General features: G+C 39.6%; 1 protein-coding gene and 1 non-coding gene across 2 annotated transcripts; one reads left to right on the plus strand and one right to left on the minus strand.

Annotated features, from left to right (window-relative positions):
* Nucleotides 1-205: 205 nt before the first annotated feature.
* CLDN1 (claudin 1) lies at nucleotides 206-18,191 on the minus strand. The gene is made up of 4 exons (XM_040253213.1): nucleotides 17,677-18,191; nucleotides 7,705-7,869; nucleotides 4,535-4,619; nucleotides 206-2,822 (listed from the first exon to the last, which is right to left on the minus strand). Exons 1-4 carry the CDS (start codon nucleotides 17,897-17,899, stop codon nucleotides 2,660-2,662), a joined length of 636 nt encoding a protein of 211 aa, XP_040109147.1. The 5' UTR covers nucleotides 17,900-18,191; the 3' UTR covers nucleotides 206-2,659.
* On the plus strand, nucleotides 15,430-15,502 carry TRNAG-CCC. Its single transcript has one exon. It is a non-coding gene; the product is annotated as a tRNA-Gly (tRNA).
* Nucleotides 18,192-18,914: the final 723 nt, after the last annotated feature.

An 18,914-nucleotide genomic window follows, 5' to 3' on the forward strand; every position in this document is an offset into this window, starting at 1 on the left:
ACCCTTGATGAAGAAGAAGCACAGTTGGAGAGCAATAGGGCATTCCAGTGGGTGGAGTCACTCAAATACTTGACAAGTGGCCCAGAGGCACCATAGCTATTTCCCAGGAATATATGGTAAGTTGGATCCTATCCTGAGCCATCTCATCTTCCATGCAAGGCAATCTTGAAATAAATGATTAAAAAAATAATAAACTGACTAAAGATTTATATTAAAAAAACAATTTATTGAAAAAGAGTAATGCTTTATACAAATTCCCATTACAAACCCCTGAAATATCTATCCATTTCCAAGTAAGGTAGTAGAGTACAAAAATATCAAAGTCAGACAGATTCTGGTGTCACAATTCTGTTGGCCATTTTGTACTATGGATTTCTTTTCAGAGTTTACCAACTAGTAACCACATGTATTAATACTTGCCCATCATTAGGATCTATGAAGGTAGCAGAGATTCTTTGAATTATACATTCTAGGAGCTCAGACTTTCAGGTTTGAAAGACACACTAAAATTTACTAGGTTCAAGTCCTATGATTCAGTCCTTTGGATAACTTCCCCTACGTGGTTTCACTATGAGTTACATTTCTAAACTACCTATCCTAGCCATGTTAGCTGCCAGCTAGTAGCGATACCTCTGATGACATCACCTAACCAATATCCATCTTGTATACCCTTACAAGTTATTAAAACTCAAAAAATCTTCAACACTTAACACTTCCGTTTTACCCATTACATCTACAAACTTGTGCTAGGTCAAGTCTGCATTCCTGAAAGGAGAAAATCTTAGCCACACAAATAGCATTAGGCCACACTGATCAAAGAAAACTGACTTCCTTAATTTTTTTTTTTTTTTCACTTAGCAAGCTGAAATTCACTTGCCTCCTCACTTGAGAGGTTGGTTAAGACAGGAAATCCATTTCTTAAAATTTCTCTTTTCAGTCATTTGAAAAATAGTCTAAAAGCTATGTACTTAAATTCCTTGATTCTTTCCCCTAGTACAATACTTTTCACCTTACAAAATCACATTTATGTGTATCCTGTCTCACTGGATCCCCTCAATAGCCCTGTGAGGTAGGCAGGTCAGGCATTACAATCCTCTCTTTAGAAATGAAGCAATAAATCTAGGGCAACCTGTGCCTTGCCCAAACTCACACTGTAATTGATAGCACCAAGACTCAAATCAAGTCTCCAGACACTGAGTCAACACCCTTTCCATTACAACATCTTGCTGAAGTGAAGGAGTTATTTTCCACAAACTGGAAAACTAAGAGCAATTGTTAAAATGGAACAGAGTGCCAACAAAATGGTGGCCACCGCTGAAAGGAAGGAAACAGGCCTGAGGAGAGAGGAAGGTGCCTAACCACGAGAAGGCCTGTGTGTAGGTTTGGTTCAGTGACTTCTTAACAGCCAATTTAGCAAATAGAAACACTACTTAGGCATGTTTCATGTTCAAAGAATGAGCATAATATCAACTAATTAATATTTATACCACTCTACCAACTGGTTAAGTAGCATTATCTCAATTTGACAGATGGGAAAAGAGGAGAAAGATTAAGTGACCTGCCTATAAGCTACAGAGAGAATATATGTCATCAGAGTATCACTATAGAAATTCGAGTACTTCATTCAAACAGTCTGTTCCTCTCTGGGAAGAGGTAAGCTATATAAGAAAACAATACAGTTAAGGAAGGGGACAAGAATAAGGTAGTTTGGGAGGGTATATAACTGTGAATAAGTAGCTCGAAAAATTTAATCAATGGAATTGTGTTACAATACTTGGAAAAGCAGTGCACAGTTCCTCAATGGGACAAATATTTTCAAAGCAAATAAGTGTGTTAGAGGTCAGGGTACAGGAGGTGTATGGGAAGGTCAACAGGAACATATCATCCAGCCACACACAGAAAGATTTGCTCCCAAAGCTCTGGTCTGCAAGAGACTCTTATTGACTTTAGGAATTAAACTATAGGCATATAAAATGTATTATCAGATTCAAGAGTTAAGCTCAACCTCACAAAAAACAAAGGCATGAAGAATGACTGAATGCTGAAACAGCAAGTGCTAAAAGATCATGGTAATAAAAAAAAATATGATACAAACATTTAAAGAGGGCACATGTGAAGAACTGAAATAATTCATACTTGGTAAAGCAGGTCAGGTCTTCTGTGGAAGACCCTAGAAGCTGATGAAGGAGGGTAAATGATACTTGACCTATTATATATGTATACATAAAGAAAGAAGAATTTGAAAAATACCAAATAAATGACTTAATAAAGAATTAAATATTTTTTTCACTTTTTAGATATATTTTAAGAATGCTGGTACCAATACAATGGGAATTAGGATTCTTACTAATTTTTTTATAGAAAAAAACATGTTTATGTACATATCTATATGTATTTAAGGAATGCTCTCTCCTCTCATTTGAGATGATTACTCAGTGGGAAGCAGTAATACAAATGGAAAAGGCTTCCCTTCTGTATTGAGGAGAGGAGATAAGGCTAAGTCATTTTTAGCAATGGATATTTTAAAAAATATATGTTTTTGCTGTAATACCACAGTTCAGACTGCAAGAGTCAAAAGCTAAGATCTTAAGGTCAATGCCAGTATTTCAATGTCCATTTCTTGTTGGTTCCAACAGCGTTGTCAGCTTTCGCTTCTATGTCACACATAGTCTTTCCCACTGGAAGGTGCTGGCTTGGGATAGGGCCTGGGTGTTGGGTAAGATGTTGTTTTCCGGGGACAGGAGCAGCACAGCAGGGCGCCTCCCAGAAGGCAGAGAGAAGCAGCAGCCCAGCCAATGAAGAGAGCCTGACCAAATTCATACCTAAAAAAGAAAAGGTGATTCATTTGCTTAATCAATGAACCAATGGAAACTTCTCTAATGTAACTAAAGAATGAAATCGATATCATACTCATATTAGTTTCCACTGGAAAAAAATCCCCTGTGATCCCTTTAAGTTTTATGAAGTACTTTAAGGTTTGTGGACACACGCACGGAAACGTTCACATTGCAGTTGTTGACAATTTGCAACGGTAGATCAGGCAATGTGGCATGTAACACCAGGTTAATTATACAAATATTTCCAAAGACTTTTCCATGTGTAGGAGACTTTTAAAGTATGCTACATACCTTAAAAGTCAGGTTTGGAATATGGTTCCTAGACTAGAACTTAACAAGCCATGCTATCACCAAGTAACAACAGTATTCTATAAAAAAAACAAAACAAAACAAAAAGACTGCCAGAGTGTTTTGGAGACTATTAGACTTTTCAACAGTTAACCCCTGATAAACACTGAAATCTGATCTATGGTTTTGCGGAAAAAACTCCTAAACAACCCATAGATTGTTCTAGGTTAAGTTGATCCAGGTGGATGTATTAAGCCGTACTTCTGGGAGAAGATCTGTGACTGATGGTCGACAATAAGGAAAGAGAAGGGTTGGATCTAGAATGATAAGGCCTGAGTTTGAATTCTGATGCAAACTCTCAGCTGCTGAACTGTGGGCCATGAACTCCATGTCTCAATCTCAGAGGCTGCTTCTCTTAAAGCACAATGATCCCATCTTCCTCACTGTACTGCTTTTAGGATCATGTGAGACAGTGTAAGTAAGTATACAGTGCCCGGCAATTTATAAAGTGCTTTCATATCCATTACTGGTAAAATTTTAGCCTATTGACCTCCAGCAGTTTCTGTCCCTACTTTGTAGTTTTATGGGATAGGTTCCAACAACATCATGGCAATATGTGTTTTCTTATACATGGGTGACTATAAACAAAGAAGCACACCGTATCTCGCAACCACTAGCATTTTTCATCCATTCATCTTCGCACTCAACAAACAATAATTACATCTTAACATCCCAACTCTGAATATAGTTATTAGGCTTTAAAGAAGTGAACACAGTGAGACAAAGAACCTTGTCTCTGATCAAAGGGTGTCATTACATGAGAGCCAAGAGTCAGCTCTTTAACTTCCAAAACTTGCAATATTAAGAAGGATGATCTTTCTAAAATTATTTTATGGATGTGATGAAACACAAAATTCATAGTGGTAACTCATCCTTTTCATAAATAAAGTAGTTTTTCCATAAAGAAAATTATTAGGAATGAAGTTTCTGTTAGAGGTGATTAACCTCTACAATAGAACTGTTTTTTTGATCAGTCATAAACTGTGTTTAGTTACGAATAATCACAAGTATTGTATCAGAATATACTTTAAAAATGAAATTTCAAATATATTGGTATCTTTATTAATATTAAAAAAATTAAAAAAAAATGAAAAAAGGTCCAGCATACATTTGGAAAGTATACAGCTTTTCTACTTTGAAGTTTATTTTGTCATCAATACATGCTGTTAAAGTAATTATCGAACTATTTTTAACATGTCACAGGCCATTGAAGTTATTTTCAATTTTGGCGAAAATTCCATAAAATTCTGGATAGCAAGTCTGGGAAGTCACCATACTAACTGGACTTTGCAGAACATGAAAGGGTATTTTCTCAGAAAACAAACAAGTTTATATGTGACTATCATTACCTGGCATTGACTGGGGTCATGGGGTCATAGAATTCTTGAACAATTCTATTGCCATACCATGCTGTGGCAACTAAAATAGCCAAACCTATGGAAATTCAAACCAAAACACTGTTAATCACCATGGAACACTGAGCATAAATGCATGGCTCATTAAATTTATAAGTATTTTACAAGAATGAACTTTCATCAATAATGCTGACATTTTAAATTTAGTCTCTTTTAATTCAGACGACATTAATTTAGGATGAATAGAGGTTCAAACATGATTTTGTATAAGTGTTCTCTTAAGACAGACAAAAATACTAGGTTGGAGTTAGGCACATGACTGTTCATGTCATCTTATTCACTTACAGTTTAAGGTCCCTGGCACAAATAACATTCTTTTGGAAACATTCAGGAGATTCATGTCATTTAAGATCTCTTTAAAATAGATTGTTATAAATTAGTGTGCTAGACTACTTTTGATAAAACCAAAGTCCTTATTAGTAAAGCTTGTCACTTAAAAAAGGGAAGATGAAAACTCTTCTACATTCTTCTTGGCCAAAATGCGAAATTCACATTTCTGAAGGATCAAAATGAATGTAAATAGCTAGATAGCAGGAACACATTGGACCTGGCTCAGGGTACACCTATCACCTAAATCCCTACCCCCTATTGGCCGGATGTTCCCGGTCTGGCCATGCGATCCTCTGAGGCGCCACATCAGATCACTGTATGCAGCGCGCTCTCAGTTTCTCATGCCTCTCGCATTTCAGTGCATGTGTGCATGCTCAGTCTTTGACTGGACTGTAGCCTGCAGGTTCCTCTATCCATGGGATTTTCCAGGCAAGAATACTGGAGTGGGTTGCCATTTCCTCCTCTAGGAGATCTTCCAGACCCAGTAATTGAACCTGCATGTCCTGTATTAGCAGGTGGATTCTCTACCATTGAGACACCTGGGCAGCCCCACAGAAACCACTTAGTCAAAATAATCTACTCTATCATTTATTAAAATAAGTACATAGTACCTCAATTTTTCTTATCCAAAGAACTTAAATAATTTCTTTTTATAGTCTGGGCTTAGGTGGCACTAGTGTTAAGGAAAATGCCTGCCAGTGTAGGAGATGTAAGAGACACAGGTTTCGATCCCTGGGTCAGGAAGAACCCCTGGAGGAGGGCATGGCAACCCACTCCAGTATTCTTGCCTGGAGAATCCCATGCACAGAGGAGCCTGGCAAGTTATAGTATATAGGGTTGCAAAGAGTCAGACATGACTGAAGTGACTTAGCACACAGTCAGTCTAAAAATTCATCAATTTAGACAGATTAATATTTCTATGCTATACCCATTGCCCTCTTCCTCCTACAAAAAAAGTGGTCCAACCTAACTGCCTCTAATACTTGAAAGAAAACACTGTGGCTTTTGGCTGCTCAAGTAGAAAATATGAATACTCTGGAACTTGCAACCCTCACTCTTAGAAGTCCGTGAGACTGCAGGAGTGATGGACGGGAGTTACTAGAAGATCAGCAGAGGACAGGTTCTACTCAGTAAGGGTATTCTTAGCCTTTGGTGTAAAACCTAAGTATTGGGAATAAAATGCTCTGCAGTAGTAATTTGAATAATCTGTAACCAAATGTTTAGTAAAGCCACAGGCATTCTTCCTTCATTGTTCATGAAATCCACATACTTTTCTTAAAGAGAAAATGAGGAAAAAATCTAATTCTAGTTTTTCCTAGTGGTAGATTATACTACTAATGTCATTTCCAAAAACAATAGACTACCATATATAGTTTATGTAATAGTCTTATTGTTGCTGTTTAGTCTCTAAGTCATGTCTGACTCTTTGTGACCCCATGGACTGTAGCTTGTCAAGCTCCCCTGTCCATGGGATTTCCCAGGCAAGAATACTGGAGTGGGTTTCCATTTCCTTCTCCAAGCAATCTTCTCATCCCAGGGATCAAATCCATATCTCCTGCATTGGCAAGCAGCTTCTTTATCATTTGGCCATCAGGAAAGCGTATGTAATAGTCTATTTCAAAACAATAGACACCTACAATATATGACATATAATAGTCTATTATTTTATATACATACACATTTTTATATGCACATATTATCTTATTTATTTTTTAATTTATTTATTTTAATTCGGGGTTAATTACTTTACAATATTGTATTGGTTTTGCCATACATCAACACGAATCTGCCACAGGTATACACGTGTTCCGCATCCTGAACCCCCCTCCCTCCTCAAACTCCCTCCCTCCTCCCTCTCCGTACCATCCCTCTGGGTTGTCTCAGTGCACCAGCCCCAGGCATCCAGAAACACCATTACAGTATACTAACGGATATATATGGAATTTAGAAAGATGATAATGATAACCCTGTATGTGAGACATTATCTTATTTAATATTAACTTTATTATAAGACTTTACAAATGAACTGTCCTTGTCCTCTTCTGACTCTCATTTTCTCAAAGGTCACATAAGATTTGAATAAAGCAATAAATACATATTTATTTTCTATGGAGAATGTAATCTTACTCTTTCGTCAAGGTTTTTATTCCAAGACTTTTCTGTATTATTTTCTTTTTTTAACTCATTTTTTCTCATTTCCTACCATTCCAACATTCCACCTGAACTCCAAATGCCCTTTCTCTTCATTGATCTATGGGTAAAACCTGTTCATTCCAGAATCAGTACTGCTTACATGGAATAATGTCCTCCTCTTCCTCCAATAATCCCAGCCCTATTCATTCCATTCATTTATAACTGTATGATTACACCTTCCTCATGTTCTCTCTCACCATTCCCCATCTTTCCCATGTAGTATCAGTAGAGACACCACAGAAATTTTCTGAATTACACAGAATTGGTCCTCAGTATTTGCTAGATAGAAAAAATATCTCCCTTCACTTGAGGAGACTGTTTCTAATGAATCAGTTGGCACCTGAAACCTCAGGGAATAGACCTGTCAACTGTGAACATAGATCTCAGATTTTTATTCAGTTCCCATTTGAGAAAGTGAAGTCAATTGGGTTTAAAGTTTCTATGCTTCATATTTTAAAGGAACTGAATTCAATTGATTCAAGAGCAATAAAACCAACATGATCTAAGGAAGCAAAAAACTAGACCTTAAAAAATGTCAGAAAGAGTTTAATAAGGTCTAAGAAGGACAGGGCCTCTCTTACCTGAAATAAGAAAGATCACGCCCCCAAAGACAGCCATCCGCATCTTCTGTGCCTCGTTGTCTTCCATGCACTTCATACACTTCATGCCAACGGTGGCCACAAAGATGGCTATTAGTCCCAGCAGGATGCCAATCACCATCAAGGCACGGGTTGCTTGCAGAGTGCCTGACAAAAACCATTTTATAACATGTAACAATCATGCCTAGACCAATGAGAGAAGAGTGGTGGAAGACCAAGTACATTTCAATGTTGTATGGAAGACAGAAAACATAACCAGGAGTCAGGAGACCCCAGTCCTAGTGATGCCTTTGCAGGAACCCAACATAGTTTCTCCTCCAGAAAAACAAATATCTGGCTGAATGATGAATAAGAATTCCTCCAGCTCTAACAGTTTATGTTTCTAACATTAAATTCAAAATCTGCTGAAAAATAATTAATGATCTGGTTGAATAGGCTTATAACACATTGTTAATTCTTACTATTGGAGAATGTTAATTCTGAAATAACAATCACACGTTATCCTTAATGTTAAACCATTTATACTTTAAATGGTTTACAATATATCTTGGTAGCAGTCAACAGCTTTATACTCCAGTCATCAAGCTGGGGAAAATTGGGTGGGTGAATTTGGAAGACAAGAAATGAATTTCTCATAGATTGTCTTGGCTGGATAAGCAACACATAAATCCAGTGATGGGGGTGGGGTGGGGATCTGAAAACCATTTTTTCAGAACAAAACATAATAGCCTTTGATTTTGGAACATAGTAGGTTTATATTCAGAAATATCACTGGTGTTTAAAACTATTTAAATTACTACATTGTAAAATGGCTGAAAATTCGATGTAGCACTTCTTAGGATTCCACTAATTTTCTAATTTCTTGTTCTTGTCATTGGTATACTAAGTCATGATCAAATATATAGGGCTAGGTTTGAGATATGCCAGTAAGTATATTAAAGAGTAAAAACGTGATGCTATCCCTACGGCATAAATTCTCAAAGAAATTCTCAAAAATATCTGAGGCAGATTCTCAAAGAAAAGTGAGTTGTAACTACACTGGTTAGATGAGTTTGACTTTAGATTTATTTCATCCATCAAATAAAGATCATTATCTCTTTGACAATGTTAACATATGATGTCTTTTTGCAAATATAAAAATTATTTATATTATAATAACAAAGTGTGCTATCTTATGGGTAAGCCAGTTACTGTTCTTTGGGATCATGTTTTTATTATGTAAAGTATGAATGATGATATCTGTAACCAGGAAGTTGGAACAACTGACTTCCTAATGGTCTCAAAACTGGATGACATGATAGAAAGGTTTTATATCTCAGTATCTAATTTAGACTTAGGCTCAGTGTCAGTATTTTTAGGGTTGAGAATTTAGGCTACAAGTCATAATTAACACTAAAGATTTTTAAAACATCAATTTATTTAATTTTTTAAATATTTCCATCCTTGCCGTAACCAGGTAATCTATGATAAAATCATAGTGATCTCTTTCTGAAAGTATTAAAGACATTTTCTGACTGTATATGAGAGATATTTGGGAAGCCAAGATAACTTTTTACTTGATTTAATTACAAAGCAAACCAAAGGCACTCTCATGCTCCCCTCATAGATTCACTTCCCCATGAATGCATGTGGGCAAGTATGTACCCAACTTATACACTTATTTGAAGATTGAAGGTTGGCCCAAGAACTTCTGAATCAAAACATGTTTCATGGATCATGGGTTACCAGGAACTATCAGCTCAGTTCAGTTCAGTAGCTCAAGTCTTGTCTGAATCTTTGTGACCCCATGAACCGCAGCATGCCAGGCCTCCCTGTCCATCACCAACTCCTGGAGTCCACCCAAACCCATGTCCATCGAGTCCATGATGCCATCTAACCATCTCATCCTCTGTCGTCCCCTTCTCCTCCTGCCCTCAATCTTTCCCAGCATCAGGGTCTTTTCAAATAAATCAGCCCCTCACATCAGGGGGCCAAAGGATTGGAGTTTCAGCTTTAGCATCAGTTCTTCCAAAGAACACCCAGAACTGATCTCCTTTAGGATGGACTGGTTGGATCTCCTTGCAGGCCAAGAAACTCTCAAGAGTCTTCTCCAACACCACAGTTCAGAAGCATCAATTCTTCTATGCTCAGCTTTCTTTATAGTCCAACTCTCACATCCATACATGACCACTGGAAAAACCATAGCCTTGACTAGACGGACCTTTGTTGGCAAAGTAATGTCTCTGCTTTTTCATATGCTGTCTAGGTTGGTCATAACTTTCCTTCCAAGGAGTAAGCATGTTTTAATTTCATGGCAGCAATCACCATCTGCAGTGATTTTGGAGCCCAGAAAAATAAAGTCAGCCACTGTTTCCACTGTTTCCCCATTTATTTGCCATGAAGTGATGGGACTGGATACCATGATCTTAGTTTTCTGAATGTTGAGCTTTAAGCCAACTTTTTCACTCTCCTCTTTCACTTTCATCAAGAGGCTTTTGAGTTCCTCTTCACTTTCTGCCATAAGGGTGGTGTCATCTGCATATCTGAGGTTCTTGATATTTCTCCCAGCACTCTTGATTCCAGCTTGTGCTTCTTCCAGCCCAGCGTTTCTCATGATGTACTCTGTATATAAGTTAAATAAGCAGGGTGACAATATACAGCCTTGACGTACTCCTTTCCCTATTTGGAACCAGTCTGTTGTTCCATGTCCAGGAACTATACCTGCTTATAAGATTATTGTGAAACCTCCCTTGGAATCACAAATTATACTGTGGTATGAAGAGAAAAGTACCAAGGACTCCATAAATTATGGTGTGTCCTTCCTTCTGGTTTGCCAACCGTTTTGCAAAGGCAATCATGCTCAGAAGGAAAATAAAAAATAAAATAAATAACCTGTTCTACATAACAGAGATTTCTGATCTGGTCCTAAGTGCCACTCAGAAAGAAAGCGTTTCAATCAAAGGAACACTGGAAAAGGAGATGCTGAAAGTCACAGAGATGATTCACATGGAGGACAGGGTGACCACTCATCCATTTTGCCTGACTCCCTAGGTTTTAAAACTACAAGTCCTGCCTTCTGAGAAGGTCTTCAATCCTGGACAAACTGGGAAAGCTAGCCACTATTGGAGGATGTTTGGATGTGGAAAGTAAAATGAAAAGGGTTAGCAAGGTAAGCAGAAGGCATTTATCATGTATGATTTTGCAAGCTAGGGAAAGGGGTTTGGAGTTTATTCTAAATGTAGCAGAAGCCATTTAGGGTCTTAAAGGAGGAATGAAAAGATTTTTTACCCTCTGTCTTCCTCTGACAGCCCTTCAAATATGTACAGTGTTTTACTTCTCTCAACCACCTTTTGCTGTATCTGTCCATTAAGCTCAATTTTCCAACCTTTATTCACCACTTTGGTTGCTTTCTCTGATGTCTTAAGTTTTCTACTTTGAGTTGTAGGGCTTCAAACCAGATCCAGTTTCTATAATCATTCTGATCTGTACTTCATGTATAAACAGCAGGCCACCAGCCCAGCAGGTCTGAGCATTTGGATCACAAGGTACTCTTCCGAGGAGTCTGCTAGGCCTCAAGCTCCTGAGTCAGGCCTGTATATAAAACCACCCAGGCAGAGAGCGTACATGGATCAACCACTTCCGGACTCCACCTGCACTTGCCTGGGATTATCTCGTTTCCATAGTCTTCATCTCTGAGTTTGTTCTTTCAGTTCTCAAAGAAAACACATTTAATTCACACCCCATTTTATTCTTTCCACTACTTTACAAAATTCTAAGGGGAAAGGAACAGATATTTTGTTCTGTGTGCTACAAACCCTAGTAAGTCTTACAGTATAAAGAATTATATGCATAATGCACAAAAATAACAGAGAAAATGGGGGAAAACCTATACTCAGGAATCATATAAACCATATATTGCAAGGAGATCATGTTTCATTTTTAAAAATCTGATAAAGCAATAGTGTTATTTCGTGAAGCAGTATTTTTTCATTTATGTCCTGACATCCACTGGCTTAGGAAATGTCTGTATTTTATAATACTAGATGGGCATCAAACACAAAATCTCATCTTGCATCACTGGAGATATTTGGACGAATTCTTAACTATAGTGATATGTGGGGAGAAATGTAAACATAGGGAAAAAAGGCTGAGAATCATAACAGCATCAAAACTCACTAGTTGGGCACATGTAATAGTGGATTAGAAATCAAAGTAAGCAAGCGTTACAAGTTATGAGGGTTTTACATGCAGATAGAATCTAAATTGCACAGTTTTAAGCTGGAACCAGATGAATCCTTCAAATTAACGTCTTTGAGAGAAAAAGTCTTTTAAGTCAGAGAGCTAAAATATGTAATTGTGGGCTCCTTGATAACTTGGCCAAATATTTGTTCATATTTCTATTCAAAGCACTTAGTACCTGGCAAGTTTCATGGATTATTCAATCTGGAATCAATTAATTTAAATTTGAATATGTCTTTATCTTTTAAAAATTCATATATAATTGGTAAAAATACCTTTTGTGTTAAGCTTAATTTTTGAAATTACACTGAGAAACACCTCTTAGAAAGCCTCAAGATACTAAAATCTTGCTACATAAAGGCAGCTCTAGTTTAGATTATTAAAAGCTAGAAATTCACCTACAGAGAAAAAAATCATACTTTTTGTTTAACCAAATCTAATTGAAAAATTTTTTTCTAAATTATGCATCTAATGAGCTTCCAAGATGAAGTTTTTTTCTGGTGGAACAATGGCCAGCAGGGCAGAGAAGTTGAGAAATATTTGAAAGCCACCAAATATTTTAGGCCAGAGAGATAAAGTCCTGAACTATTAACTCTGAGTTGACCTGAGTGGCTCCACAATCTGAAGCAAATATGTTCCTTTCTGGCCCATTAAATTTGCCTCTACAATATTATTACCACCGATTAAAGCTGTCTTTGGAGAAAATGGTTAGCAAACATTCAAAAAGGTACACTGTTTATTGTTTCTCATAATTATTCAGCAGTACACGGAGAAGGCGGTCTTTTAATTACACTTAGCCAGACTGATAATCTTGAGATTAAAGACTCCCTAAGGAGTTCTTAACACTTGCAACCTGAAAGTATAATTTGAAAACATACTTACAAAGATCTCTACTTACGAGACAAGAAATGCGTTAGAAGTTACTGATCTACTACAGTGAGGTTAATCAACATAAGCATAGAAAGACAAGCAGAGACAAGTCAGTGGAATTTTTTTTTCCTAAAGCATTTCTAATGTCTTACTACACAAGCAGCAGAACTTCTTTAAATACCTGTCATTGTTCATGCTATTTACTAGCCATATTACTATATTATTATGCTATTATATGTCATAAATAAAGAAGATTTTAATTATATCTCTATCTTCATGCAGTCCCTCTTAGCATCAGTAGTTGCTTAAGTATTAAGCAGATAAACTGACCACTGGATGACTAGAACAAAAACCCTCTTTTCTCTTCTGCAATTAAATGAACTCATCACAGACTGTCACAGAGCTATACTACCATGACATCTTCACTTATTAAATTGTTCACTTTTAGTCAAGTTCAAATTTTCTCAAGAGTCTTCACTGTTAGCATTTCCATTTGATTGATACATGAACTGGTGGCCACTGGGTGTGATCTCAAGACTCCAGCACAGTCAATAACTGTGGTCTGGGATAAGGCAGGACTTAACCGCTTTTCAGGATGTTCCAAACATTTTTGCTATCTTTGTTTCTTAAGACAAATTGTCTCATGATTAAATGTACACTTCTCTGTTACTTCTGTGCCACTTAGTCATCACTCCAATCAAGGAAGCCTAAACTCTGCCACTTGCCTATGTCCTTTGCATCACTGCAGTTAGTAAAAAAGACTGTTGGCACTGAAAGGAATCAACATTTGCACATTATCAATCATCTTAGCTGCATTTCTAGGAACAAGGATAGGGCCTGGCTCATGCTGGTTGAATGGATGAATGAGTCATGGATTCATCTCCCTGTTCCACCCACTCTGCCCTACTTTGCAAGTGGGGAAACTACAGTCCAGAGAGATCAAGTGGCTCACCATTATAAACATGGCTAGTTAGTGTAGAACTGAGTATTCAACTTTGCGTTTGGGTTTTGACTTTCATCATTCCAAAAATCAGAACTAATTCTCAAAACAGATCTGAACACAAATGGCCCCTTAAACACTAGTGGTTCAGCAGGCCTAATGCAGTCTAGAGAAGTGTAAGGAGGTGCCCTCATCTCTGCCTCTGCGTCAAAGACCGTCCAAGTCAGTGATTTTATTCTTTGATTGAGCCTGACATCATGGTGAGAGTTCTGGGAAACTTCACCGACAACCAATACTCATTAAAGCACACCTACACACATGTGGATTCATGTAAAGCAAGTTGAACAGGCCAGAGGAGCTTATAAACAAATTACAGAATCCTAAGGTTAGATGAGACTTACAGAGAGTCTAGGCTAACCTCCCATTTGTCTGGGACTTGGATTTTCCCTACAGCATTCCTGCAAAATACTTATTTATTCCTCTGCCTGCACACCTCCCACCATGCAACCTCCTGGGGCAACCCAGTCTTTGGACAGCTCTAGCTATTAAAGTCAAGCCAGGAGAAGCAATTAACTAAGCGCATGAAATAGGAACTAGCTTGCCAAAAGTTTGAAAAATAAATCAAAACAAGGCAAGACGTACAGTTTAATCAAGAAAATCAACTCTGTCTGGCACTCTCTTTTGCATATTCCAACTATCAGTCATCAGAGTCAATAAACATCCATTCTTGGATGGAAGTGAAACTGTCTTAGCCATAGTAAAACCACAATCCACGGTGTATTATTTGTTTACCCAGGAAGTTCCCCAGTTACATTTTCATAAACTGCTTTGCAAGAACCATGTAAAGAAGCCTTGCTGCATCTCACTTTTGACATTGCCTTACGTGCACTGTATCCTTTTAGACACTGCCATGAGCTCTTTGCAGCTGATACTAGTTAGAGAAGGGGAACCAGGGATTTTAACACATCTAGTGCTATAACCTTTATAATCCCAGAATCTGAGCCCTAAATTGCCAAGTGGGCTCCACTGGCAAAGAGACAAGCTACAATTTTAAGCAACTTCTAACTTTTTCACCTAAAAGCACTTTGTGGAGTGCAACTTGTTTCAAGGAACACTAATTATAAGCACAGATAAGCCTGTTCACCTCTGGATATCACGGTACTAAACCAAAAACAGCCAATGAATCACCTCCCAGGTCTCTACATCAGGTGAGCGCGAGCACAACTGTCCAGGTGGAGAAACAGAGACAGGTAGGTTCTCTGGGCTCCATCCAAAGGCATCTAGTGAGTCACTGGCAGGTTGGGAAGTATACCTGTGAGTCAAGGCTCTCTCTTCTGAGAGTCAGTTTTGAGAGAAAGGCCTCAGCCCCACCTTTGATAAACTCTGGCATTAACCAAAAGGAAAATAGGAACAGACATGGAGTTAAAAAAAAAAAAATCATCAGAAAGGAATCTCCAAAATGGGTAGAGGAAAGGTAGTGTTCAGATCTTCCACCATAGCTTTAAAAATCATAACAGTTATGTTAGGTATAAATGAAAATAAAACATTTTAATACATCTTCATGTGTAGGAATAACCTATTTTGGTATTTACAGCATGGATTGATCTGATTTCATTTGGCTGTTTAAGGAAGGTAAAAGAAAGTCTATTTGCACATGTTGAAAATGAACTACTAGTATTTCCCTGGTGGTCCAGTGGCCAAGACTCTGCACTCCCAGTGCAGGGGAGCCAGGTTCGATTCCTGGTCAGGGAACTAGATTCCGCATACCACAAGTAAAAGATCCAAGATACCCCCCAAAAGACTGAAGATCCTGAGTGGCACAACTGAGATCCAGGGCAACTGAATGAACATAATTTGAAAGATACTTAAAAATAAGAAAATGAATCATTTTGATCAGAGGAATCAGAGATCTATCTGGAATTGTCCTTACAACCATTTCCATCTGCCAGTGCTTCAATTTGACATGCCAAATGCCATACAATTCCTTACACGTATTTATCCATCCATGAGGAGATTCAATGATTATATAAAGTCATATACTTAATGTACTCCTTATATTTGGCATAAAAGAATCCTAATATGGGAACTCTGAGAAGCTGAAATGGCAACACTAAAAACCGCCATGTGTACACTGACTCACAAATTCCACAGGTACTTGAGAGTTTTAAACAGATTCGAAACAGAGTGAACAACTCTAAAGGGCATGGCTTTTGACAAAACCACACACAGGAGGTGGACAAAGCAACTGAAGTAAACTTGAGCGACGACTTGAACACTGCTTACCGTCAGCACACAAAGGGGACTGGTGGGCAGGCTTGTTTGTCTAGGCAAAGGCTAAGGAAGCTTTTATTCAAGTTAGTTCAAGTGCATGACAGACACAAGTTCAGGACAACTAATGTCATATCTCAAGGAAGCTACTCTAGCCATGAATTGTTATTACCTAAGTAAGCAGGAATTTAATGAATTTCTGACAAAACACTCAGAAGTTTTTGTTTTAAAAAACAATTAAAAAAAAATCCATCCTGTCACTCTTCTCTCCACCATATCTAGGACTATTTCTCTCTACATAACCCTGTCCAAACTTATGAAAGAAAGAAGCCAACATTTGTTACATAGAAATTCCTCTGTGGAAGACAGAAACTCAGAGAAGACCCGCCCTCTCTCTCCCAATCTCTGCATTCATCAGCTGTATCTCCTTAGTAGCTTCATTTTCCCCTTTATATAATGGCGGGAGGTAATTTTGAACTTCTCTTTCTTCCCATCCTTTTTCCACCTGCCACCCACCCTCACTTTCCAAAATAAGACTATACAATCTCCTCCTCTGAAGACTCCTGGTCTGAGAGCTAAACTTCTGGGGAATGTTTAGAGACTTACTTCTTCAAGGAGTCACTGGAGGGAAAGACTTCCTCACACTTGTTTAGTCCCTCAGTCATATCTGAGAGTCTGCATCCCCATGGACTGTAGGCTGCCAGGCTCCTCTGTCCATGGGATTCTCCAGGCAAGAATACTGGAGTGGGTTGCCATTTCCTTCTCCAGAGGATCTTCCTGACCTGGGGATAGAACCCAGGTCTCCTGCATTGCAGGCGGATTCTTTACCACTGAGCCACTGGGGAAGCCCCCTTCACACTAACTGGATCTTAGAAGTCAACAGAATCAGAAGATTCAAACTCAAGTGTGAGAAGACACTAGGTTGAGACAGTCTGTGTAGGACTCTGATTTCTTCTCATGATAACTCATAGTAAAGATAGAGAAAAAAGTTTTATCTAATAACTGGCATTATCTATTTAATTTTAGAAACTGGAGAAGCTTTCAGACTCCAGACTTTTCAAGGCACATCATTTTCTTGTCCTAACCCTACAGTTCTTCAATTTTCACAGAATCTGAGGATGTCCAGGAAAGGCCTAAGAGCTCAAATTCGAGCTTGGCTCCCTCTCGCTCAATTGCCACCCCACTCATGGGTATGTAAGATGAAACTCACACCTTGAGAACAGTGTCACCTAGGGAGTTAGAGGAAACAGAGCTTAGGTCTGGTTGTCCCTTTCCCCAAACCAGGGTTCCCTCTACTACCTTATGGCGGGGCACATGATCGGAAGACTCGATCCACTGAAGGTTGACAGACATGTAATCACACAGCAGGACCTTTTGATAGCTACTACTCCAAAAGGGGGCCATTTGGGGTTGGGTCCCTGTAGCTCAGAGAGTAAAGAATCTACCGGCAATGAAGGAGGCCCGGGTTCGATCTCTGGGTCGGGAAGATCCCCTGGAGGAGGAAATGGCGACGCACTCCAGTATTCTTGCCTGGAGAAACCCATGGACAGAGGAACCTAGCGGGCTACAGTCTGTGGGGTTGCAAAGAGTCGGACACGACTGAACGATTAACATTACCCCACCCTGAGTCACATCTGGGGAGTGGGGAAGGCACTCACTGTTCAGATTCAGCAAGGAGTCGAAGACTTTGCACTGGATCTGCCCGGTGCTCTGCGACACGCAGGACATCCACAGCCCCTCGTAGATGGCCTGGGCCGTCACGATGTTGTCACTAGCATAGGAGTAAACCTTCCACTGGGGCAGCGCCGTGCTGACGATGGAGCCGATCCAGCCCAGAAACGCCAGGATGAAGCCCAGCAGCTGCAACCCCGCGTTGGCCATGACTCGCTCGGGCGCCCGCGCTGGCTCAGGGGCAGCAGGTGCACAAGGCGGAGTTTGCAGGTGCTCACCCGGGACTCCCGGGGGTGACGGAGCCTAGCGGAGGAAGTTATTGCAGGGAATCCTGCCCCCTGCGCTGACGTCGGAGAAGCTCTGGGACCGGGTCCGGGTCCGGGTCCGGGTCTTGGTCGGCGCTGCGGTTCGGAGGCGAGAAGCTAAGGCTGCTCCCAGACCGCGACTGAGATGCAGACCCGCTGGGCGCCGCGATTTAAAGCAGCTCCGCCCCTGGCCTGACCCGGCCTCCGCGCAGCGCCCTCTGGCGGTTTCCGGGCGGGTTGCTGGAAAGCGAGAGGGAGCGCGGGAGCCCGAGATGGGGCCCGAACTCTGGTGGGAAGGTCCTGCCAGCCAAGTGGGGACACGAGGAGGATCAGGTACGCATCGTGTCCCGGTGCTGCTCGTATCCTCTCTTTTCTCCTCTTGCCCGTTTCCTCTGTGAGCCTTCCCAGGCTTTCCGTTCATTCAATCCACATTTATCCAAAAATGACTACGGATGACTAAACACTAAAAAATGCCAAGATGAAAAAGTAAGACCTCAAGAGACGCACAGTTTCATTTTCGACTTTTTCCTCGCTGATTAAAAGACATTTCTATGGCTCACCACCCCTCTAACCTCCCTCACACACTTTCCTCCCTTTCCGTTCAGCCTCCTCCCCATTTTCCTTTCCTCCCAATGCCCTTTCTTCCCTTCGAGATCTCTCTTAGAATCATAAAAGAAATGTTGATACTTTATTTATTAGGAAACTGAGACCAGAGAGGAAACGTGATTTCCGTTAAGACCATACAGCAAGTTGGTAGCATATGTAGTACTCTGGCTCTCAGCCCACTCTGCCCAACTGCATCTCAGCTTGACCGAAATATACGTCCTTTGAGCCTGGCAATGCAAGAAAGGCAAGAGGCACGGGTTCAGTCCCTGGGTCTGGAAGATCCCCTGGAGAAGGAAATGGCAACTCACTCCGGC

Source organism: Oryx dammah, unplaced genomic scaffold (genome assembly GCF_014754425.2).
Source record: "Oryx dammah isolate SB20612 unplaced genomic scaffold, SCBI_Odam_1.1 HiC_scaffold_2, whole genome shotgun sequence".
Classification (NCBI taxonomy): domain Eukaryota; kingdom Metazoa; phylum Chordata; class Mammalia; order Artiodactyla; family Bovidae; genus Oryx; species Oryx dammah.

Bases quoted from the DNA above. Each gene is read 5' to 3' on its own strand.
- CLDN1 (XM_040253213.1), bottom strand. From the start codon at position 17,899: ATGGCCAACGCGGGGTTGCAGCTGCTGGGCTTCATCCTGGCGTTTCTG. The intron at 4,620-7,704 runs GTAAGAGAGGCC...GAATTTCCATAG, and splicing joins CGTGATCTTTCTTATTTCAG to GTTTGGCTATTTTAGTTGCC. The intron at 2,823-4,534 runs GTAATGATAGTC...TTTCTTTTTTAG, and splicing joins ATGACCCCAGTCAATGCCAG to GTATGAATTTGGTCAGGCTC.